Source organism: Poecile atricapillus, chromosome 3 (assembly GCF_030490865.1).
Source record: "Poecile atricapillus isolate bPoeAtr1 chromosome 3, bPoeAtr1.hap1, whole genome shotgun sequence".
NCBI classification, from domain to species: Eukaryota; Metazoa; Chordata; class Aves; order Passeriformes; family Paridae; genus Poecile; species Poecile atricapillus.
The window spans coordinates 116,445,946-116,466,575 of record NC_081251.1 but is presented as its reverse complement, the minus strand read 5'-3'; the positions used below and the strand labels follow the sequence as shown (position 1 = coordinate 116,466,575).

Here is a 20,630-nt window from a genome sequence, read left to right as displayed (position 1 = left end):
GGCAAAGACCCAACTCCCTCCTGCCACCCGTCTTTCCAGCCCATCCCAATGGCTTCCCAGGACTTGCTGGATCCCTGATCAGGGCCCTGGTGCTCCTCACTGGCCACGCTGTCACCTGCCAAGGGTCAGCCAGCGATGCACAGCAGCCCTCGCAGGCACCCACTGTTGAATGAACTCTGCTCTGGCCCTTAAAAACCTTCACAAAATGAAGGATTTTTTCACATGAGAGATGACTGGCAGCTGACCTTTTCCATCAACAGCTTGATTCCCGTGGAAGGAGCAGGGTGCCCACGAGGTGTAAGGGCGATAACCCTTGGCAGTGCTCGGAATGAAGTTTAAGGAAAAGCTGGGATTTCTGTCTGAGGCAGAGCACATGCAGCAGGAGCTCTTCTCCCAGCAGCAGCTGCCTGCAGACATCTTCCTGCTGCTCTGAGCCACCAGCCCAGCCTGGCCTGGGACATTCCTGCACCCTGGGAAAGCCTGGCCTTCTCAGCCCTGCTGCTCCTTCCTCATTTTCCATCCTCTTCCCAAGGCAATGGCCCTGAGGGGAGCAGGGTCCAGGCCTCCTGTCAGCCTTTCAGGGGTCCTTTGGGGATTTTGCATGACAAAGAACTGCAGAGAAACCAACAGAAAAGGGGGGGAATGGGATTCTTTCAGCTGAAAAAAAGTATATTATTGTCATGGCATGAAAATTAGTGCTGAACTGTTAGTTCACAGTCCTAAAGCATCCAGCGTCCTGTTTTCAAATGCAGCTGAGAAGAGGAGATTGATGGCAGCGCTCTTTTCCCAGCAGACATGGAGGAGCAGCAGTGCCTTTTCCCTGTGTTTTCCGAGCTGAGGCTTGGAAGTTGTCCTGGTTCCTTCTGAAGCTCCATCTGAACAAGTTCTCACCTGCCCAGAAGTCTGCTCAGCACCTTGTGCAAATCCATTCAAATTAATGCCACGTAGAGGAGAGGACCCTGTGTAAAAACAGGAACCCCCCTCCCCTCCATCTCTGAGCACCAGGGAGGATTTAAAAAGGAATAAAGAATAAAATTCCCAGCAGCTTTGTGAGCGGTGTTTGATGTTGGGATGAGTAAATCCCAGCCCAGACTGAGCTGCACGAGTGGAAATACGAAGGAAGGGTTTGATGAGCAGCTCAGTGGAGCTCAGCTCCAGCTGAGAGGTGAATGACACAGAGGAGAGAAACCCTGAGCCCTCGGTCCCCAGGACCTGAAAGCACAGGGGGTTGGAATTGGGTGGCTTTGGGGTCCCTTTGAACCCAAACCATGCCACGATTCCATGGGCACCTCAAGTCCGAAGGACGCCAGACTCAGGGGGCAGGAATTGCTTCTGAAAGGAAAGGGGTGTAGTTTTTAATTTCCAAACATCACACTCAGACACCTGAGGAACAAAAATATAGGGCACCCAAGGATTTCCAAAGGTTTTGAAAGCAGCAGTAGAGGAACACCCCTGGGGCTGGAACACGAACAATCCCAGGAGGAGCTCCCCAATGGCTCTGGTGAACAGGAGGCTGTTTACTGCAGGCTTTGTGAGCTTTTGACATGAGTCATCGGGCAGAACTGATGCCAAAGGAGGGAACCAATGAGGGGAAACACACGGGCATCGTTAGCAAAGAACAGGGGAAAGGAAGATCTCCTTTCACCCACTTCGGGGAGCTGAGAGGCTTTTTAAAGTGTCTGAAATACACAGCTCTCCTTTACTGCCCGAGGTCATGCACCTGCTTCCAGCCCACCCCGGGGCTTGCTCTGGGGTCAGCAGAGGAGAGGCCACTCAGGCATCTCCACTGGTTTTAAAGAGCAGGTGGGAACAAGTTTAACATCTAAAATTAGATGGGAGCATGAATGCTCTTCAAATTTGAAGTTTAAATCACATTTTGAGTGCCCAGGTTTAGATGTTCTGATTCGAGAGAAAGCCTCAAATCCACACAATTCACTATTTATGAGAAAATAGCCTGAGACATGCTGAATGTACAGGGGCTTTTCAGCTCACTTCCCAGGGCGTGGAGTCCCGAGCTCCTCTCTGCCCAGACCCCTGGAAACAAAGTTTTGAGTCAGGAGGAGAAGGGGGAAAACTCCCAAACCCCACTAAGCCCATGTGGTGCCTGGGTGTCCAACTCAGGAGCTGCAGAGGGAGATGTCAGAGCGAGGGGAGCTGCCCCAGCCCTGCTGCCAGCCCACAATCAGCAGCACTGTCATAATTCACCCTCTGGCACATCCCAGGGAGTTCTCTGCAGGCTCCAGGTGCTGCCTCAGTGCAGAGAGGGGGAGAGAGACACATTCCTGGGGCTCTGTCCAAGTGTCCTGGCCGAGTGACACCTGCTCCTGCTGGGCTGAGGTCACCCTTGCCAGGGATGTGTCTCACTCCCTCCCTTCTGCTCTTCTCTCCTCTCTGCTGCCACTTCTCAGGTCCATCAGGTATGCACCAGGAAAAGAGAAGGAGAAAATGTAGAAGATAATAAACACATCTTCGCAGGAGATTTAAGAAATGATGAATTTTAGCATTTGTATAAAAATGGCAGCTCAGGCTCCCAGTGCATGCAGCGATAAAACAGCTCCATGAGATGATTCCTGTGATTGTCCTGGGTTTGGCTGGGGTAGTTTTCCTCTCATGAGCTGTACAGGGCTGTGCTTTGGATGTGGGGTGGGGGTGATGCTGGGGGGCCAGGCAGCTGCAGCTGTGCCCCCTTTCTCAGAGCCCCAGTGGGGCACAGGGGGCTCAGGGACACTGAGGATCAACAGCTCCTCAGGGGACCGTGGATGCTGTGCTGGGACACCCCAGCAGCCTGGCTGGTCTCTGTGATCTGCTGCATCCCTCCCATTCCCACCAGAGCCACCCCAAACCCAGCACGGCTGGAACCCCCTGTGGGGCCAGCAGACATCTGCAGGGGGAGGTCCCACGGGGTCAAACTGGCTTCTGCAGGGCTAACAAAGGCTGTGGATTTCAGAGTTTAAGAGCTACAGAAGGGACCTGCAAGTGGGCAAGACCTTGAACACAGAGCCCCGGGAGCCGGGCGCTGCCGTGGGGAGCCTGGCAGCGCTCGGAGAGGATCTCTGCAGGGACAGCGATGTCACCTCCTGACACCTCCAGCATCCCTTTGTCTTCTGCAAAACCGCTCAGAACTTTAAAAAAGCAAACAAACCCAACCCAACAAGGATTCTCTGGGAAGTGGGTGCAGTTTTTTTCCCCAGTCTGAAACTCACATGTGCCAGCCCCTTGGCAGGAGCTTGGTTACCTGAACACAAAATTGTGCAGACAGAAAGCACCAGCACCTGGGTCTGTATCAGCAACACATCACCAACTTAAATTGTAGTAAGTGTGGAAAGGTGATACCTGGCCTTGTCTGCACAGAAACACTCTCCTTTCACCCTTAAAAAAAGTCAAAAGCACATTAGAGAGGAACAAGAGAGGGGATTAAGTGTTCTCCTGTAATGCTCCTATACTGTGTTTGCTTAAATTGCTGGATTAACAAGGGAACCGGATTTCATTACATGCATGAGAAAATTAATACAAAATTAAATTAATGCCATTATTTGTATTACTGAAACAGAGCAAAATGCAGAAGGAACAGCATTTTTAAGTGGTAAAAGGGCAATGTATTCCTTTTTCAAATACAGAAATTTATAGAGTTAGGGAACCATTCAAATTGGAAAAGACATGTAAAACCATAGAGTCCAACTGCTAACTGAGCAATGAAGTTAAAAAGAAATAATTTTAGTTCTCATTTGAATGAAATTCACATCAGCTTGGAGAAGGAGCAAGAAGATTTATTTCCTGCCCACAGCCTGTAGCAACTTAGACATGTGAGTTTGCAGAGATTGTCCCGGGACTCCGAGACGTTATGTAAACCAGGAAATAAGCTATGGGTTCTGCACAGCCATAAAGTGACCCCAGGAGCACCCCCAGCTTTACACAACAGCATTTGGATGAGGCACATCCCTAATGAAAAGAGGGAAGAAGTCTGATTGTGTGACGTGGCGTTGCAGCATCGTTCCCAGCGGGGATGCAGAGCCCGCTCAGATGAAGCAGATGTCAGATCATCTCTGTGGTTAATGCCCAGGAGCTCTTGCATTCGCCTCTGCTGCTTTCACAAGGCCCAAAAGCCACGAACCAAAATGGCAGAACCCCTCAGGGCGCAGGAGATGCAGCTCTGTCCTCTTCCCACCCCTTCTGGGGGTGAAAGACACCCGGGTTTTGCTGCATGGTTACTTTGAAAAGAGAAACGTGCAAAACTATGGACATTTATTTCTAAAATCCACTTTGTGTAATATTTGCTTTTTCTGCCAAAGGATGTGTTGGACTTTGGGCTCCCGGAGCTGTGCAAATCCACCTGAAGATGCTAAACTAAATCAGCCAGTGGCCAAAGCTCATCTTCTGGTGAAAGCGTCTCCTCGTTGTCCCCTTGAGCTCCAGGAGGAGCCCAAAGCCCACGGGGAGCCCAGAGGCAGCGGCAGGAGCAGCCCAGCCGTGTTCCTCAGGATCAGGATCAGCCCAGCCGTGTTCCTCAGGATCAGGATCAGGATCAGGATCAGGATCAGGATCAGCCCAGCCGTGTTCCTCAGGATCAGGATCAGGATCAGGATCAGCCATGTTCCTCAGGATCAGGATCAGGATCAGCCCAGCTGTGTTCCTCAGGATCAGGATCAGCCCAGCCGTGTTCCTCAGGATCAGGATCAGGATCAGGATCAGGATCAGGATCAGCCCAGCCGTGTTCCTCAGGATCAGGATCAGCCCAGCTGTGTTCCTCAGGATCAGGATCAGCCCAGCCGTGTTCCTCAGGATCAGGATCAGGATCAGGATCAGGATCAGGATCAGCCCAGCCGTGTTCCTCAGGATCAGGATCAGCCCAGCTGTGTTCCTCAGGATCAGGATCAGGATCAGGATCAGGATCAGCCCAGCCGTGTTCCTGGGCAGCAGCAGGATCAGCCCAGCCGTGCTCCTGGGCAGCAGCAGGATCTGGGGTACAGGACATCCCGAACCAGCTGCAGGGGAGCTGCTCCAGAGCAGCAGCTGCAGAGCATGGAGGGAGCTGGCTGCACCTGGCAGAGGAGCCTGCTGGCAACCAGGGCTGCCTTTCTCCAGTGCCCCTGTGGGGATGGCTGCAGGACGGGCAGAAAAGTCCTCTGGGGCTCCGGGAGCTCAGATGCTGCAGCCTCAGCACTCGGTGCTTCAGCCCTTGTTTTGCCCTCAGTGTTCTCTTTTCAGCACCAACACATTAAATCATGGCAAAATTAAATGGGTTTCAGTTATGGGAAGGAGTTTTCTGGTTTCCAAGGGGATTTTGGGAGAGCAGTGGCCAGCAGTAGCCAGCAGTGGCCAGCCCAACAACATCTGCTCTAAATAAGACATTTCATCGATTGCACACACACAGGGCTGAAGCACAGATGTATGGACTGAACCATTCAATAATTTCCATAAAGAACAAAGGCAGCCAACTCACACTGGAGCAATAATCAGGCATTCAGTGAAATCCCCCCTAAATAATTCTGTAACTCAGGAACATTTTAATTTTTTCCCTCTTTTTAATTTTGTAGTTGCCCTTGTTTTCTCCATTTATTATTGGTTTTCACTTTATGACTCCCTGAGCCTTCCACAGAAAGAATGCTTGATCACTTCTTCCAAAAACCACCGATAAGAAAATTAAATCCCTTAGGCATCACTGCCCAGGGTAGTTGCATAACAAACTGAGTATATATAGAAATTGCTTTCCAAGTGTTTACATAAGAGCTTGGAATAACACAGATGTAAAAAAAAATCCAACTCAATTTACAAACCAGCCCTGCAGTGCTTCTGTGTCTGATAACGTGGAGCGAGTGAATCAGCTTACCAGTGGTACACAGGGAATATTAGTCTGGTGCTATTTACATAACTGGGAAAGAAAGATTAAAATGGGGCAGACAAGTGTGTATAAAAGGGTGATTTGCTTGTCTTGGAGAAGATCCTCTGTCTGGCCAGAGAAACTGGCACAGAAGTTCATGCTTTAAAATACTCCAAGCTGTCCAAAATCTCCTCTGGTCTCTTTGTGCAAGCTGATGCCTGTTCTGAGATCAGAACTCCACAGACAACTCTGCAAACTCTTCTCGACAGTCTCAGTCACAGCACCCAACAAGAAAACCCAGGTTTGTTCTACCAAGCTCTTTCAAGACTGAGCAGCAGAATCATTTATCTCCAAAATGTTCCCATCGTTCCAGTTCTGGGGCTTGGAGCATGCTGGGCACCAAGCATGTCAGTCCAACCAAATGTAAAATCCTCTTATGGATAAAATGGCTCCTCTCAAGAACCTTTAGGCTTTGAGCCTGGCCTAAGGGTCCTGTGCACACTCCCAGAGGAGAGCAGCACTCACCAGTGTTGGTTTTAACTAAGCTGCACCTTGGGCACATTGTGTTGATATCACCCAAACCTCAACCCTCTAAAGCCCAGCTTTCCTTCTGCTGATCTCCCCCTCTGCAGCATCTGGATCCAAATAGAATAGAATAGAATTTAGAATTTAATAGAATTTAATTTATTTCCTTCTGGACAGTAATGGAACAAACGGGCCTGTGGAGATCAGTTCAGCCTTCTATTACTGTACATGCATTAAACATTAGAACTGCCATACTCCTCCTGGTAGGGACATGAAAAATGCACAGAACATTCCCAATTTGAATTTCATAATTATCCATAATGCTCTCAAAGGTTTCTGCTCTTTTCAGATGTCACCATGTCACTTTCCTGAGGAGCCTCATCAACCTCTCTCTCTCCCCTTTCTTCCTGGCTGCTTCTCGGTGGGTACAAGCTGCTCACAACCCAGACAGGTTCCACCACTCCCAAATGGGAGGAATGAACCTTCACCCTGGGCAGAGCTGACCTTAGCTGGGCACCACGTGGCCATTCAGGGACAGAGCAGAGACATTTGCTGCAGCCTCTGCCTCCATCCAGCTCCCATCCCACAGCTGCTGCCTTTCTCCATGAAAATCAGGATTTTCCAGTGGATACACCTGACTCCCAAAAGGCATTCTCTGCACCCACTTCACAGAGCAATGCTGGGAACTGCAAAGCTGCTGCACACCATTAACACAGATGTTACATTTTCTGTAACATCTTTTTTTGCCAGGAGCAAAAAGAAATCTCTGATTGACCCCTCTCTGGAGGATGACTTCTTGGGAATTCTCCCCCAGCCACAACAGGGGCACTACTCCAACCCATGCTATCCTGAATTCTGTCTCTTCCAGCGTTACATGTTCAACCAATTTCCTCACATTCCCATGAAACAGCTCAGAGTTTTCCCCATTTCAGCTCAAGGGAAGATTTCAGCCGGGGTGCCTCCTGCAGCCTCACTGCTGAGCTCCTCCTCTTTCCCTGGACATGAGGAGTCCTTGTGTCCACCAGGGATTTGCCCACCCCGTGCCTGTGGCACAGGTAGGAGGAAACAGCTCAGGTTGCCCTCTGGCCACCAAGGAGGGCTCCAGAGCGACAGAAACCCTCGCCCCCACCCACACTGGGCTCAGCTCCCACTGGGGAAGGATATTTTCCATATGTGGTGTCAGATCCATCTCACTTCTGAGCTCTTGTAGCAGCAGATAAACCATCCACTAATAGAACACAACTTCCAAGCACAGACAAGCATTTATCTTCATTCAAGTGCAGCATTTTATTGACTGATGGTATCTACAGAAGAGGAATGAACACAAACACTTTAAATCTGCACGAAGAAGGATATTTTTTTGTAAAAACAGGTGAAAAGGTAGCTTCACAAAATACACTGTGCAGAACAGAGTCAAGAAATTAAAAATACGCTCCCTAAAGCCCAAGGGAGTTTGCAGCCTGTGAACTCACTAATTTCCAGACCCCAGTCCAGCAGCAGCTGTTGCTCACTTGGTGGGAGACAGGGACAGCTTAAGTTGTGCCACACAAGCTCCAGAGCATAAAATCTGTTTACTCCATACTTAATGATGGAGTCAGCCCTCTCTTAAACAAGCAATTCCATGAACAAATGTGGTTTGAAATAGCTATCCCAGAATAAAGGCATCCTAAGTCCCAACATCTTTTCCATTGCCCACCCGTGGACCCTCCTCTGCCAGGCAGCAGTCGACTGATCACCTTTCCACTGCACAATTCCACCTTCCCTGTTCCCTCTTCCACATGAAAACCTGATTTTTGCAGGATCTGAAAGCATGCCATACTCCCAAAGCCCCTGAGGTATCAGGCTGCCCCGGGGCTAAACCTTGGGGTGCCGTTTCTCCAGAGGGGAGTCCCCCTTCTCCTCTCTGCTCCCAGCAGGAGTGTTTCTCTTCCTCCTGGGCTGCTGATAAATCCAGGCAGGCCAGGCATGAGCCAGGGGGGCACTGGGGCTCCATAACCTGAACCTGAGAGCCCACAGCTCTGCAGGAGCGAGGAGTGGACAGGAATCAACCGGGCAGGAACATCTCAGCTCCTGCTCCAGAGAACAAGCTCAGAGAGGACAGAGGCTGCTGGGGGTCAGGGCACAAAGCACTGACAGAACCCCAGAATGGGTTGGGTGGGAAGGGGCCTCAAAGCCCATCCAGCGCCACCCCTGCCATGGCAGGGACACCTCCCACTGTCCCAGGCTGCTCCAAACCCCATCCAGCCTTGCCAGGGATCCAGGGACAGCCCCAGCTGCTCTGGGCACCCTGTGCCAGAGCCTCAGCATCCTCACAGGGAGCAATTCCTTCCTTCTTCAGTTCAGCAATGTAAAATCTGAGTGAGGGAAAACTATTGCTGCAGATCCCTGGAAAACTGAGCCCCCCTGTCGAGCTTGGCTTCCCCATTTTGGAAGTGTGCAAAAGATTAATGCTGAAATTGTTCAAGAAGCACTTCAGGTTCATGCTTGGTGTAACAGAGGCACAGTCTGGCCAGGTGCTGCTGCAGAGTGTGGCATCTCTGGCACAAAGCTTCTGCTTCACAGGTGCCTCACGCGTTCCAAAGGGAAAGAGAGAAGAAATCTGTGCTCACTGTCACTCCCCAAGGAATGCTTCATCCATGGAACCATTCACTGCCCAGAAGTCACATTAGCAGATATGTTTTGCTTTGCTTGTAAGGGAATAAAAACCTTGTTTGCCCTCTTCAAGATGGGCTTGTAAAGGGAGGGTGGGAATGTGGCTGTGGCAGGAGAAATCTGTTCAACTCTGTCCCACTGCTGCTCCAAAGGGGGAACAGTTTTACCCCTGGAAGTGCTGCCATCAGGGTGTCAGCCCAGATCACTCCTCACAGGAGTTTCAGGGTTTGAAAAGGCAAAAAAAATTCCAAATCCTGTTCTTACAAACAACCACCCCACAATCATCAACCAAAAAATTGAAAACCCTAAAGTCTGGTCTTTTAACTGGGAGAAACAATGGTTCTTCCCCTGCAAGACCCTGTGCCTCGTGGCCCTGCTGCTTTCTGCAGAACTGCTAAAGCTCTCTGCAGACACAGACAAGATGCTCACCTGAGCCCTGCTGACAACTCAACACTGGCCTTATTATGAGAGAAAATATCACCAACTTACATAGTATGCAGGAAAGCTGGCAAAAAAAGAGGCAGGGCTCCATCTTCAAAAAAGGATTTCCTGAGATAATGCAGTGCTCAGAGAATGAAACAATACAACAGCAAAGAAACAAACCTCTCCCCACACACACAAAATAAAAACCACAAAAAAATCTCATCAAAATATACACAAGAGTCTTACCACCTCTGAAAACTCTGTAACAAATTCAATGAAATTAAAATTAAATTGAATTAAATTTAACTGAGTAGAATTAAATGAAATTGAATGGAAAAACAGAGATAGGGAGTAGGACAGAGGGAAACATCAAAAGAAAGTGTGAAAAGCAGCGAGGCACAGAGCAGCAGGAGGGATTGAAAGAAGGAAAGCAGAAATGAGATTTACAGCCCAATGGGGTACAGGTCAGCAGGAACACTCAGGGATGAGCGGGCAGGGAAGGACAGGCACATGTTCCTGGAGGCTCAGGGGGGCAGGAAAAGGCTGCTCTGGCCAGAGTGGTGCCCAGCCCAGAGCAGTGACACAGCCCTGCTGGTGTCTGCCAGGACATGGAAGTGCTCAAACACAGTGACTGTGTGGTGCTGGTGTCTACAGCTTTGTCCTCTAGGAACTATTTCCACTCTATTGAACTTCTAGCAGTGTCTCCCCTCAGAGCTTCCTGGGATAAAAGTATCCTTGCACAGGAAGTTGACCAGGTTGTGATCAACAGGGGTTTTTGTTTTCAACTACTCTCCTACCCTCATATTTAACAGAATTACTGTTAAATTCATCAGGGATGATGGTTGGAGACCTCTCTCACTCACAGCAGGTCTGCTGCCCTGGCACACGAATGCCCTTGAGCAGTGCTGGGATAGGCTGGGGGAGCCTTGGACGGGGCCTGTGGTAAAATCAAACTCAGCAGCCAGTTCTCCCAGTTTTTCCTGTCCCTGGTGACAGCTGCAGACCCCTGCACTGCTCCCAGGACCTCTCCTTTAGGTGATGGACACCCACAGGACTGTTAAAGGGAATCGACCCCGAAGCAGCGCTCGTCTTCCACACCAAATCCATCTCCCATCAGTAATACCAAAACCCTCCAAACACATTTATTTATCACCAATGAAAATACTGTACAATGGCCCAGGAAAGGGATGGGAAAAGGCAAGGCATTAGGTCTGGCTTTCATCAATGTCCTTGTCAGGATCCGTGGCTGCAGCTTCGCTCTCCTGCTGCTGCTTCTTCCAGAGCTTTGCCATAGCCAGAAGTTTGAGGTTGGGCTGGTTGGCAGTGTCTTCTGGGAAAATATAATCGTAGTACTCCTCCCATCCAGCATCAGACTAGAGAGAGAAACACCACAAAGCCAGTTTAATGTGCATGTCAGCTATTAGGAGGTGCTGCTAATAACAAATCAGAGAAACAACAGAAAATTCAAGCCGGTGTTTGCCATCCCCTGCCCAGAGCTGACCCCATAAAGCACAAAGGCACTGAGGGCTCACAGCCACCACTGCCAGCGCTTTTCCTTACCCCATCTTCGGCCTGCAGCTTCCTCCTCTTCTTTATTTTCTCAGGCATCAGTTTATCTATCCTCTCCTTAGTGGCATCGGTGCCGAACTCCTCCTCGAAGCTCCTCCAGGACTCGAGCAGCATGACCCTCTCCTCCTTCTCCTCGCAGCTGCGCATGGCCTTGTTGGCCTCCTCGTAGACCTGGCGGCAGCGCGGCAGCCGCTCCTCGCGCCCCGCCGACAGCTCGAACTGCGCCAGGCTGATCCACACCTGCGGGCACAGCACAGCTCCAGCCCCTGCTCTGCCTCCATGGCCAGGGCACAGGCTGCAAACAACACAGCAGCAGAGAAAGGGCAAACGCCAACGCCAGCAGGTGCCCAGAGAATCCCCTTGTTCCTCAGGAGTGAGATCTCCCCGCTTCAGCGGGATGCAACATCCACGTGAGGCACGTGGATCAAGCCATGAGAAATCTGTGAGTTTAGTTTAGCTAGAAAATCACCCTTTTCCTTGCAATGTTTCAGCAACCAAGATCCCAAAGCTGCTCAGCAAGGAGAGCTGCTCAGAACAGCGTCTCTCACCTGAGACAGGCCTGTTGCTGTACAGAACTCAGGAACTTCCCTCTCCCCTTCAGAGCACAGGCACAGGCCTGACCCTGAGCTGATCTGGGCCAAGGCTGCCCAGGCTTCCCCTGCCCCGGGCCAGGTTCAGGCCCAGCTCTGTGTTCTGGGTGCCCACACACACCTTGACGTGCTGCGTGCGCTGCTGCAGCAACCGCCGGTAAAGGTTCCTGGTCTTCTCATACTCCTCTTGCTCAATCTCAAAGTCAATGTAGGATTTCCAAAGCACCTGCAACAGAGAAGCCCCTCATCATGTTCATTCTGAGCACGCTGGGAGGGGGAAGAGAACGGATAAAGGTGAACTTTCCCTGAGAAAAGGCTCAGGGATCAGGGTGTTCACTGGTGGCACAGGCTGGGACTAGGGCTGAGCAGCACCAAACCTGGTGCCCATCAAGCATTCCTCTTCCACCTCCTGTTTTATCTGGTGGATTATTCACGTGTTCATCAGGCACACTGTGCAATAAATCCCTTCAGGCAGTCCCCTCCCGCTCACCTCCGGCATGTCCAGCCGGGGCTGGCCGATAGCCAGCTCGTAGATGGCCCAGGCGCGGTCGATGTCCCCAAGGATGGTCTCCAGCTCAGCAAACTTGATCCAGGACGTGCAGTTTCCGGTGCAAACTCCAGGAATTTCTCATACAGCTTTCGCAACGGTCAAACTCACGCAGCTGTAACTCCAGCTCAATGTAACCTTTAAACAGTTTGTTTTTTGGACATTTACCTATGGATGTCCCCTGTTACGCAAAAAACAAACAACAAACAAACAAACAAACAAACAAACCCTTAATGATCTTGCAGTAGAATAAAACCCCCACTCGATTTTCTAAGTGTTTGAACTACAACTCATTGTTTTGCACTGTTGATTCAGCTTGTTCAGGGCCAGTAGCAAATCAACCCGTGTTTGCAGAACAAATGTGCATCTGTGAACACCGAGAGCCGGAAGCAGAAACATCTGTCACTTGTCATTGTTTTACGTGATGTGGGCTCCCCACGGAGGGGAAGTGGAACCCACCCTGGTTCATCAGCTGAGCATCTGAAGGAAGCACAGTGCCAGCCAGGTAAGCAGCTCCCAAGCATCCCATAAACAAACGATACCAAACAAACAAACAAACTGTGGGCCCCACACTGCTCCTCCTGGCACAGAGAATGGCTGCCCACCCCAGCCACGCTGCCAGCAATGGACAGGTGGAGAATAATGTCTTTACAAAGTATTTTCTTTCTGATATACCTCAGTCTCTGAGAAAACTGTCTGTCCTGAGCCAAGCTGTGAGAGGCAAATGAGAGAATCTGGATTCTTAATTTGGGAATCTCTTACAGCAAGAGTTCACAATGGCATACCTGAGACAGGCTGTAGTAAACCTGGCCTTGGAGTCACTTCTACAGACAAGTATTGTTTACTAAGCAATGTGGTTTTTGCTCCCTCAAGCCAGTGTGAGGTAATTTGTGATGGAATTCCCTTAGCACAGTTCTCCTGCACATTGTTCCTACGTGTTTAATACCTTGGAATTTATTAAAATGCAGGAAACCACTACTTGGGACTGTCAGTTTGGTCACTGTTATGCCCTCCAGCTCTACAGATGCCACTGGTATTTCAGAATATGCTCAGTTCTTCTCCATGTGCCCTCCATCACTGTTGAGTGGAAACCCCATCAGTTTGCTCTTTAAAGTCGAACCACCTCAACTGCTACCGACACTGGCTTTCTCTCAAAATGCATGATGGTATCCTTAGCTTACTAAGAATACAAGACAGAAAGGAAAGGAAAAGGAAAAGGAGGAAAAGGAAAAGGGGAAGGAAGGAAAAGGAAAAAGGAGGGGAAAAGGAAAGGAAAGGAAAGGGAAAAGGAAAAGGGAAAAGGAAAAGGGAAAAGGAAAAGGGGAAAAGGAAAGGGGAAAAGGAAAAGGGGGAAAAGGAAAAGGGGAAAAGGAAAAGGGGAAAAGGAAAAGGGGGAAAAGGAAAAGGGGAAAAGGAAAAGGGGAAAGGAAAAGGGGAAAAGGAAAAGGGGGAAAAGGAAAAGGGGAAAAGGAAAAGGGGGAAAAGGAAAAGGGGAAAAGGAAAAGGGGAAAAGGAAAAGGGGAAAAGGAAAGGGAAAGGAAAAGGGGAAAAGGAAAAGGGGGAAAGGAAAAGGGGAAAAGGAAAAGGGAAAAGGAAAAGGGGAAAAGGAAAAGGGGGGGAAAAGGAAAGAGGGGGAAAAGGAAAAGGGGGAAAAGGAAAAGGGGAAGAAGGGGAAAAGGGGAAAAGGGAAAAAGGGGAAAAGGAAAAGGGGAAAAGGAAAAGGGGAAAAGGAAAGAGGGGAAAAGGGGGAAAAGGGGAAAAGGGGAAAAGGGGAAAAGGAAAAGGAGTAGGAAAAGGGGAAAAGGGGAAAAGGGGAAAAGGGGAAAAGGAAAGGGAGTTTTCAGTTTCAACAGATACCATTCTTGCTGCCCCATCACACCCTGCTGTCCTTGATGTGCTGACATTCACAGAGTGAACCTGCTCACCAGCTCCTGAGCCTGCCTGAAGCTCCTGTGATTGCTTCTGTCAGCAGCTGGACTGGCACACAGTTTGGAAGGTCCTAACTTCCTCAACACAGACCTCTCCATTCATCTACAATGCTTTTTAAAACGCCATTGTTAGAACAAGTATCAGTGGAAGCCAGCAGCAGCAGCAGAGAGAACTCGTAAGAGCACTGAGCTGATGTGGGTGCTCTGCATTCAGAGGAGTGCTCTGTCATTTCTGCCTGGGGCTAATTCATCAGAACAAGCTACATCTCCTTTTAAATCATAGATGACTGTAAATGCTAGCCCCTGCAGACTCCTCAGATGCTTTATTTTAACTGGATTAAACCACCAATTTAAAAAAGGACAATTTAAGATCTTCTAATGCCATTCCTGTGTTACTATTTGTCAGTGAAGTCAATTATGGCTCTGACAAAAGCTTACCAAAGCCCTTCTGGCAAGGGGGAGGTTTTTCTGGCGAATTTCAAACTGTGCATACAGCAGCCACATTTTGGCAAATGTAAACTGGAAGAAAAAGAACAAAGTGCTATTTAGGTTGGAAAGTCAAGCATTCTGTCTATACAAGACATGACTACTACTACAGGTGATCTCATTTGATCTCAGTGTTTTCCTGCTGAAAGGTTTAGAACTCAACCTAAAACAACCTCTATGACAGGACAATATATTGGGGTGAAAGGAAAAATGGCCAGGACAGAAGTCCTCTAAACTGGAGGAAACAATTTTTAACCAATCATCAACTGGCAAAACATCAGCTATTTGTGAATCAATGAATATCTAATTAGCTCTTAATAATGAGACATTAATCTGACAGATGACACAATGAATGACAAAACTAGGAAAAGAACATGAACAAGGATTTTGAACACTCCAAGGCAATGCAGTTGTAAGGGGTTTGGCCACATGGATATTTTAGGTCAAAGTTCACAAGCAAAAAATAAACCCACAAAATCCCAATCAATCAGCCCTGAAGACTGACTGCAATGGGGAAGACAGACCTGAAAGCTGTTTTGTCAACGCAGCGGCCTCAGGGGTGACCATGGAGGCCACTGGATGCTATAAAAGGTGTTAACCCAGTTAAACAGAGCCTCAGGTGCCTTAGAGAGACTGCAAGAGACTGGGCTGTGAGCAGCTACTCAGCATCCTGCCTGAGGAGGAATGCAAGCAAGCAAAAGCTAAGTGGTCCTCCCTATTTTCTGACTACCTGTAACTTCATCTTCTTACAGTCTACTTAGCAACTACTTTGTAATTTGAAAATACTGAAAAAACTCTTGTGTCTCCTGTGTACGAGGAAATCCTGACACCAGTGCTTGCCCTGCAGTTTCCCTCTGTGATACAAATGACAGACATCCTGCACTCCAGCTTGAAAACTTCCCCATCCATTTTGGAAGGTGGATGTTTTGAGAAACTGGAAGGGATGGTTGAAGTTTTAAGCAAAGCCTTCATGAACCTGCTAGCAGCTGTGTGGAGCTGCTGACATCCCTGAATGTTGGGGGAGAAGAGAACTAAAGGATCTTATCTAAGGCATTTTAACCCAAAACTCAAGCCAAACTGCTGAAGGAGCCATACCTTCTTGTGGGGCAGGAGCTCAAGGCATGCCTGGTACACCTGTCTGGTTCGCTCTGCATCCTGTAAGGACAGGCAGTGTTAAATACTTTGTTTACTGCTAAGATTCTGCTGAATTTGAATCCTGAAATGACTGCAAAACAGTATCTAAGTCAAGCTGGTTAGAATCAGGAATGCTTATCTACTTAGTGTGCACAATTCATAGGTGATGGGTTCTGAATCAGCAAGACTCACCTTTTCAAAGCAAGGTTTAGTGCTAGGAAGCTGACAATAGAACAAGGAGTGTCCCGGGTGTGGGAGGAAAAATATCTCTTTTCCTTTAACAGACACCAAAAAGCTGCTCTGTACTCAGAGCAGCTCTAGTGTTCCACAACTGGAAACAGAATAAATGCTTGCACAGCCTCAAAGGCCACTATAGCAGCAACGTGGCTGCTTCACAAACAGTTTCTGGTAGATATAAAACTATTTCACAAGTTCAGGTAACAGTCTGCCATGGGCAGTTCAGCCGGGGCCACCAGAAATACCCACTCCAGCTTTTGTTATCAGTGCGGTTCTGAATGAATTGGAGTAAAATGAGTTTGGTTTTTTCCCTCCCTTATGCAGAGGAGGGAAAACCCAGAAGAATAAAAATCCTCTACATTTAAATAGCAAATCCTGCAGCATGTTACACAAAACTAGCAACACCAAGAATACTCAGTTCTCGCTTTTCCTACTGAAATATCAGCAGCAATTTCCTATCTGGAAAGGGAAACGCCCGAACTGCCAGCACTTGCCTTTGCCTCCAGCTCCTCATAGAGTGCATAGTTAATCCAGAGGTAGATGTACCTCTTCCAGTGGCGCTTCTCCTGGATGGGGGGCACGTTGGCGATGGCTCTCTCGTACACCTCCCGCACGGTCTCGGCGTCGGTGTCGCTCTCCACCAGCCGCAGATAGTCGAACCACGCGTCGTAGTTGTGGGGGTTTGCCTTCCAGAGACAGGGGAGCGGGGCAACAGCAAACAAACTGCAGTCACTAAAACCAACACAGCCTCATCCTTTATTGGTCAGAATTTCCCCTTTCAAATAGATCACTGGAACATTAACAAAAACTGTCAGTCTTGGGGATGCTTCTGGTAGAGCTTTCGGGTTATAAGTGACTTTGCTCTAAATTTTCCTGTTTTTATTTTGCCCTCAGCATTGTCTCAATGAAGGCAATCCAAGTAAAGTGTGAGAAGGGACGAGGAATGATGAAATTTGCAGTGTGGCACAACAGCAGACAGGTGTGGCACAGCTGTTTTGTCACAAAAAGGTATTTATGCACAGGTGAGGTATCCTGCAACAGCTATTCCCTAACTACAGTAGTAACTACAAGCTAAACTGCATTATCCCTAAGGGTACCAAGCTTTGTGTTCAATCCAAAACCTGCACAACCCAATTAGAAAGCAGAAACAACAAAAGTGGTGAATGCAGGTATCATTCTCTTCCCCAGGGATGGAATTCTGGCTCTAAAATGAACATTCCCTTGGGTGTGTTTTTGGACTGACTCAAGGGTAATGTGAAACTCATCAGCCCTGACTGTCACAAAATACTCGTGTCCCTTAAGCACCAGCTGGCTGTGCAGTGAGCCTGGAGGGTCCCTGTCCCACGTACCTTCACCTCCTCCTCATACTGGAATCTCCTCTTGCTGACAATGATGTCCTCGATTCCTCTCCTGTCTCCAAACTTCTTCTCGAAGATGGTGTAATTCTTGAAGAGATTCTGGGCATCCTGCTTTGGAATTCTATCCAAGGCGTATTTGTAGATAACCCTCACTCTTTCAAACTGAAAACATTAAATATTTAATATTTACAAAGCAGTTTCTGTCCTCCCCCATAGTTTTTCAATGAGCTTTTGGCAATATTTAATAGAATTGTGGAACATCCCAATGTAAGTGATTGTTTTAGAACAGGACTAACGCAGATCTCTCTGAAGAGTAAACTTCTGAGGGGGGGAAAAATAAACCTGAAAATGTCAGTCCCCATCATCTCTTATTCATTTACAGGTTTAGAATATTTAAACCAATTTAAGAGGTCTTCAATTTCCTAACAGCCTGGGAACCTTAGAGAGCGTGAAAAACATCTGGACCCATCCAGTTTTCTATCATGCAGGCCTATAACCTCTCAGAACCTTTCCAGTCTGAGGATACAGGTTTGAGCCAATGCTGTTGGTCTTGGGCTGGGCAGATCTCCCTTAGAGCAGGTTTCATTGATGTCACCAAAAGACAACTAGAGGCGAGCAAAAAACCGTCTCTCTAACTCAAACTACAATCACAAGGTGCTGGGAACGACGAGCACTGCAGCAAATGTTAAATGCCTTAAGTTTTGATACTGAAGGAGGAACACTGGCATGACTCAGATGTGTTACCAAGGAGACCTTACCTCTTTCTGGTTCTCCTCAAACTTGGCGAAAGCCACGTACAGGTGCTCATCCATGTGCTCCTCCCCGAAGAACTCCACCGCCCTCTCGTACACCTTCCTGGCGTGGGCAAAGTAGCTGTGCTTCTCCTCGAAGCGAGCGTACTTGATCCAGTTCTTCACCTCGGGGTGAACCAGCACGAGTACAGCTCTTGTTAAAGAAACAGCTGGCTGAGTGGCACATCCCCAGCTCTGCTCCTCCCAGGAGGACTCAAGGACCACACCACACAGCCCCCAGGATGGCACACAATAAATGCAGCTGGGAAGAAGACACCCACAGGTCTAAGCATGCAAAGGCTTTCTGCCTTACTGACAACTTAAAAAGGGGCAAGGGCCAGGGAAAATCTGAGGAGAAACCTGGAACAAACGATGGCTACAAAAGAGCGGGGTGCATGAGTAGTGCAGGTAAACACACGCTGTTGTGGCAGGACCTACAGCCACTGCACTCAGTCTGGAGGCTTTCCCTAAACATGCTTTTAACACCTCCTGCTGGCTCCCAGAGTGGTGGCTCATTCCCAGCACACCACAGTGAAAATGCACAGGGACACTGCTGGACACTGAATACTTGGGAAGGAAATAAAGAACGGAGACCTTAACCCAGGCAGGAGTCACAAGGCTCAGAAAAGGATATATCTCTCGTAAATGCTTCGTGCTCTGTCCACCTCCTGGTATCTCAGCTCAAAGTTAATGTAGGAGTGCCAGGCTTGCTCCTCTGGCTGCCACTCCATCCACCGCTCGAACACCTGGCGTGACCCAGCAACGTTCCCCAGCATCTCCTCCATGTACGTGTACTTGTACCTGGGGAAAGGACACCGAGCTTCTGCACTCACGTGGTGAACACGTCCCCTCAGGGATTCCTGAGTGCCTCCTAAGAGCATCCCTCAGCTCCCCCCACCTATTTCCTCACACCCCAGAAATGCCTGTAGGCACAGCAGTGGCTGGTGGCATCCAGGCACACAAACATCCTTCTCCCCCGAGGCTCTTGCCACTTAAAAAGTTCAAAACCTTTCCAAAACTTCAGCCGTCCTCCTTTTTTTTCAGACTTAGAGAAACAGGATGATCTGCATAACCCCAGGACAGCCAAATGCTGTGGGGTTTTTTGGGGCTAAAGCGGATCTCGCTGCTCTGCCACCGTACCAGAACTGGTTCACCCTGGGCAGGGTGGTGATGGCCCGGTCCCAGATGTTCCGGGCGTGGTTGACCTGGCGGTTCTTCATCTCCATCTCGGCATATTTCAGCCAGAGGGTGACGTTCCTGTAGTCCACATCCAGGGCACGCTCGTAAATGGAACGGGCTCTGGAAAACACAAGTACAGGGCAGGTAAAACGTGCCTCCCAGGCTCTGCTGTGTCTGAAGAGGCTCGTAAGGGATGCCTGCAGCAGCATCATCGTTACCTCTGGATTTCCTTCAAGCTCTCCTCCCATTGTGCGTACTTTATCCAGTTACTGATAACAGTCCTGTTCTTTCTTATGTTATCTTCAAAAGTCTGAGGAGAAAACGACATCTGTAAGTCAGAAATCCTTCTGCAGACCATTCACATCAAAAATGGCTTATGGGGTATTATTATAACCATTAGCAATATGCTTGCCTTGCTCAGGCATTTTCAAAGCAAAAAGCCAAGCAAAACTGTGGGTAAAACCTGTACAAGCAAAGCAATTAATTTAAAAGAAGATTTATAACTCAGCATTACTGTAAAGATTTTGGGGTTTTTTCTGTTTTGTGTTCTTCTATAGTGGCTGGCTAGATACTGGTGGTAATGAAGAAAACACCTGTTAATTGTGTAAATAATTACCCTTTCAGAGTTCTGAACATGGGCACAGGGGAGATGTTGCTTGCTACCAGATTTTGTCAAGCAACAAATCTGTAAATTACAGCTTCTGCAAAAGGATAGCATAAAAAAGGAGTTTTAAAGAATTGGTGTCCACCTGGGAAATCCACGAGGAATACAGATTACATCTTTAGTTTAGCTAAAACCACAGGAATTTTAATGCTTTTTTGCTAGCGTCGAGAGTACACCTGGCTTCTTTTCACCGTACCTTCCTCTTGCGGAGTTTATAGTCGTTTAGCTCTTCAACATCTGTGATCTTCTGCTGCGGAGGCGGCGGGAGAAGCTCGAGCTCCCTCTCCTTGGCCTCTCGCAGAAGCTGCTCCGCTGTGATCTGAACTTCGGCGGGTGCTTTGTTTTTCACCTGCAAGGCAAACGCAGGGGGGGCTCGGCTCGCGTTTCCCACCGCGGCACCGCCACGGCCACGCTCCGCCGGAGCCCGCCGGGACCCGCCGGCCCGGGCCGAGCGGGGTTCGAGGGGTCCCGGGGGGTTCCCGGGGGGTCCGGGGGGTCCCTGGGGTTCCCGGGGGGTCCGGGGGGTTCTCTGGGGGTCCCGGGGGGTCCCCGCCGCCCTCCTCGCCCCCCACCTTCGCCACTTTGGGGATGCGCTGCTTCCCGGCCGCCGTAGACGCCATCTTGCCGCCGCTGTGTGGGCGGGTCCCGCCCCGGCACCCCTGACCTCACGCAGCCCCGCCCCAGCGCCGTTGCCGCGGTAACGGCGACGCGTCCCCGGCGGGCGGTGGG

General features: G+C 49.2%; 1 protein-coding gene across 1 annotated transcript; it reads right to left on the bottom strand.

Moving 5' to 3' along the window:
• Nucleotides 1-10,534: 10,534 nt before the first annotated feature.
• On the bottom strand, nucleotides 10,535-20,623 carry CRNKL1 (crooked neck pre-mRNA splicing factor 1). The gene is given in 16 exon segments (XM_058834913.1): nucleotides 10,535-10,791; nucleotides 10,979-11,227; nucleotides 11,699-11,803; nucleotides 12,068-12,183; nucleotides 12,186-12,218; nucleotides 12,221-12,305; nucleotides 14,491-14,571; nucleotides 15,634-15,693; nucleotides 16,404-16,595; nucleotides 17,259-17,429; nucleotides 18,026-18,204; nucleotides 18,693-18,859; nucleotides 19,199-19,357; nucleotides 19,456-19,547; nucleotides 20,098-20,250; nucleotides 20,474-20,623. Coding segments are annotated over 16 exon segments (2,058 nt in total). The 5' UTR covers nucleotides 20,522-20,623; the 3' UTR covers nucleotides 10,535-10,623.
• Between the last annotated feature and the right edge of the window lie 7 nt (nucleotides 20,624-20,630).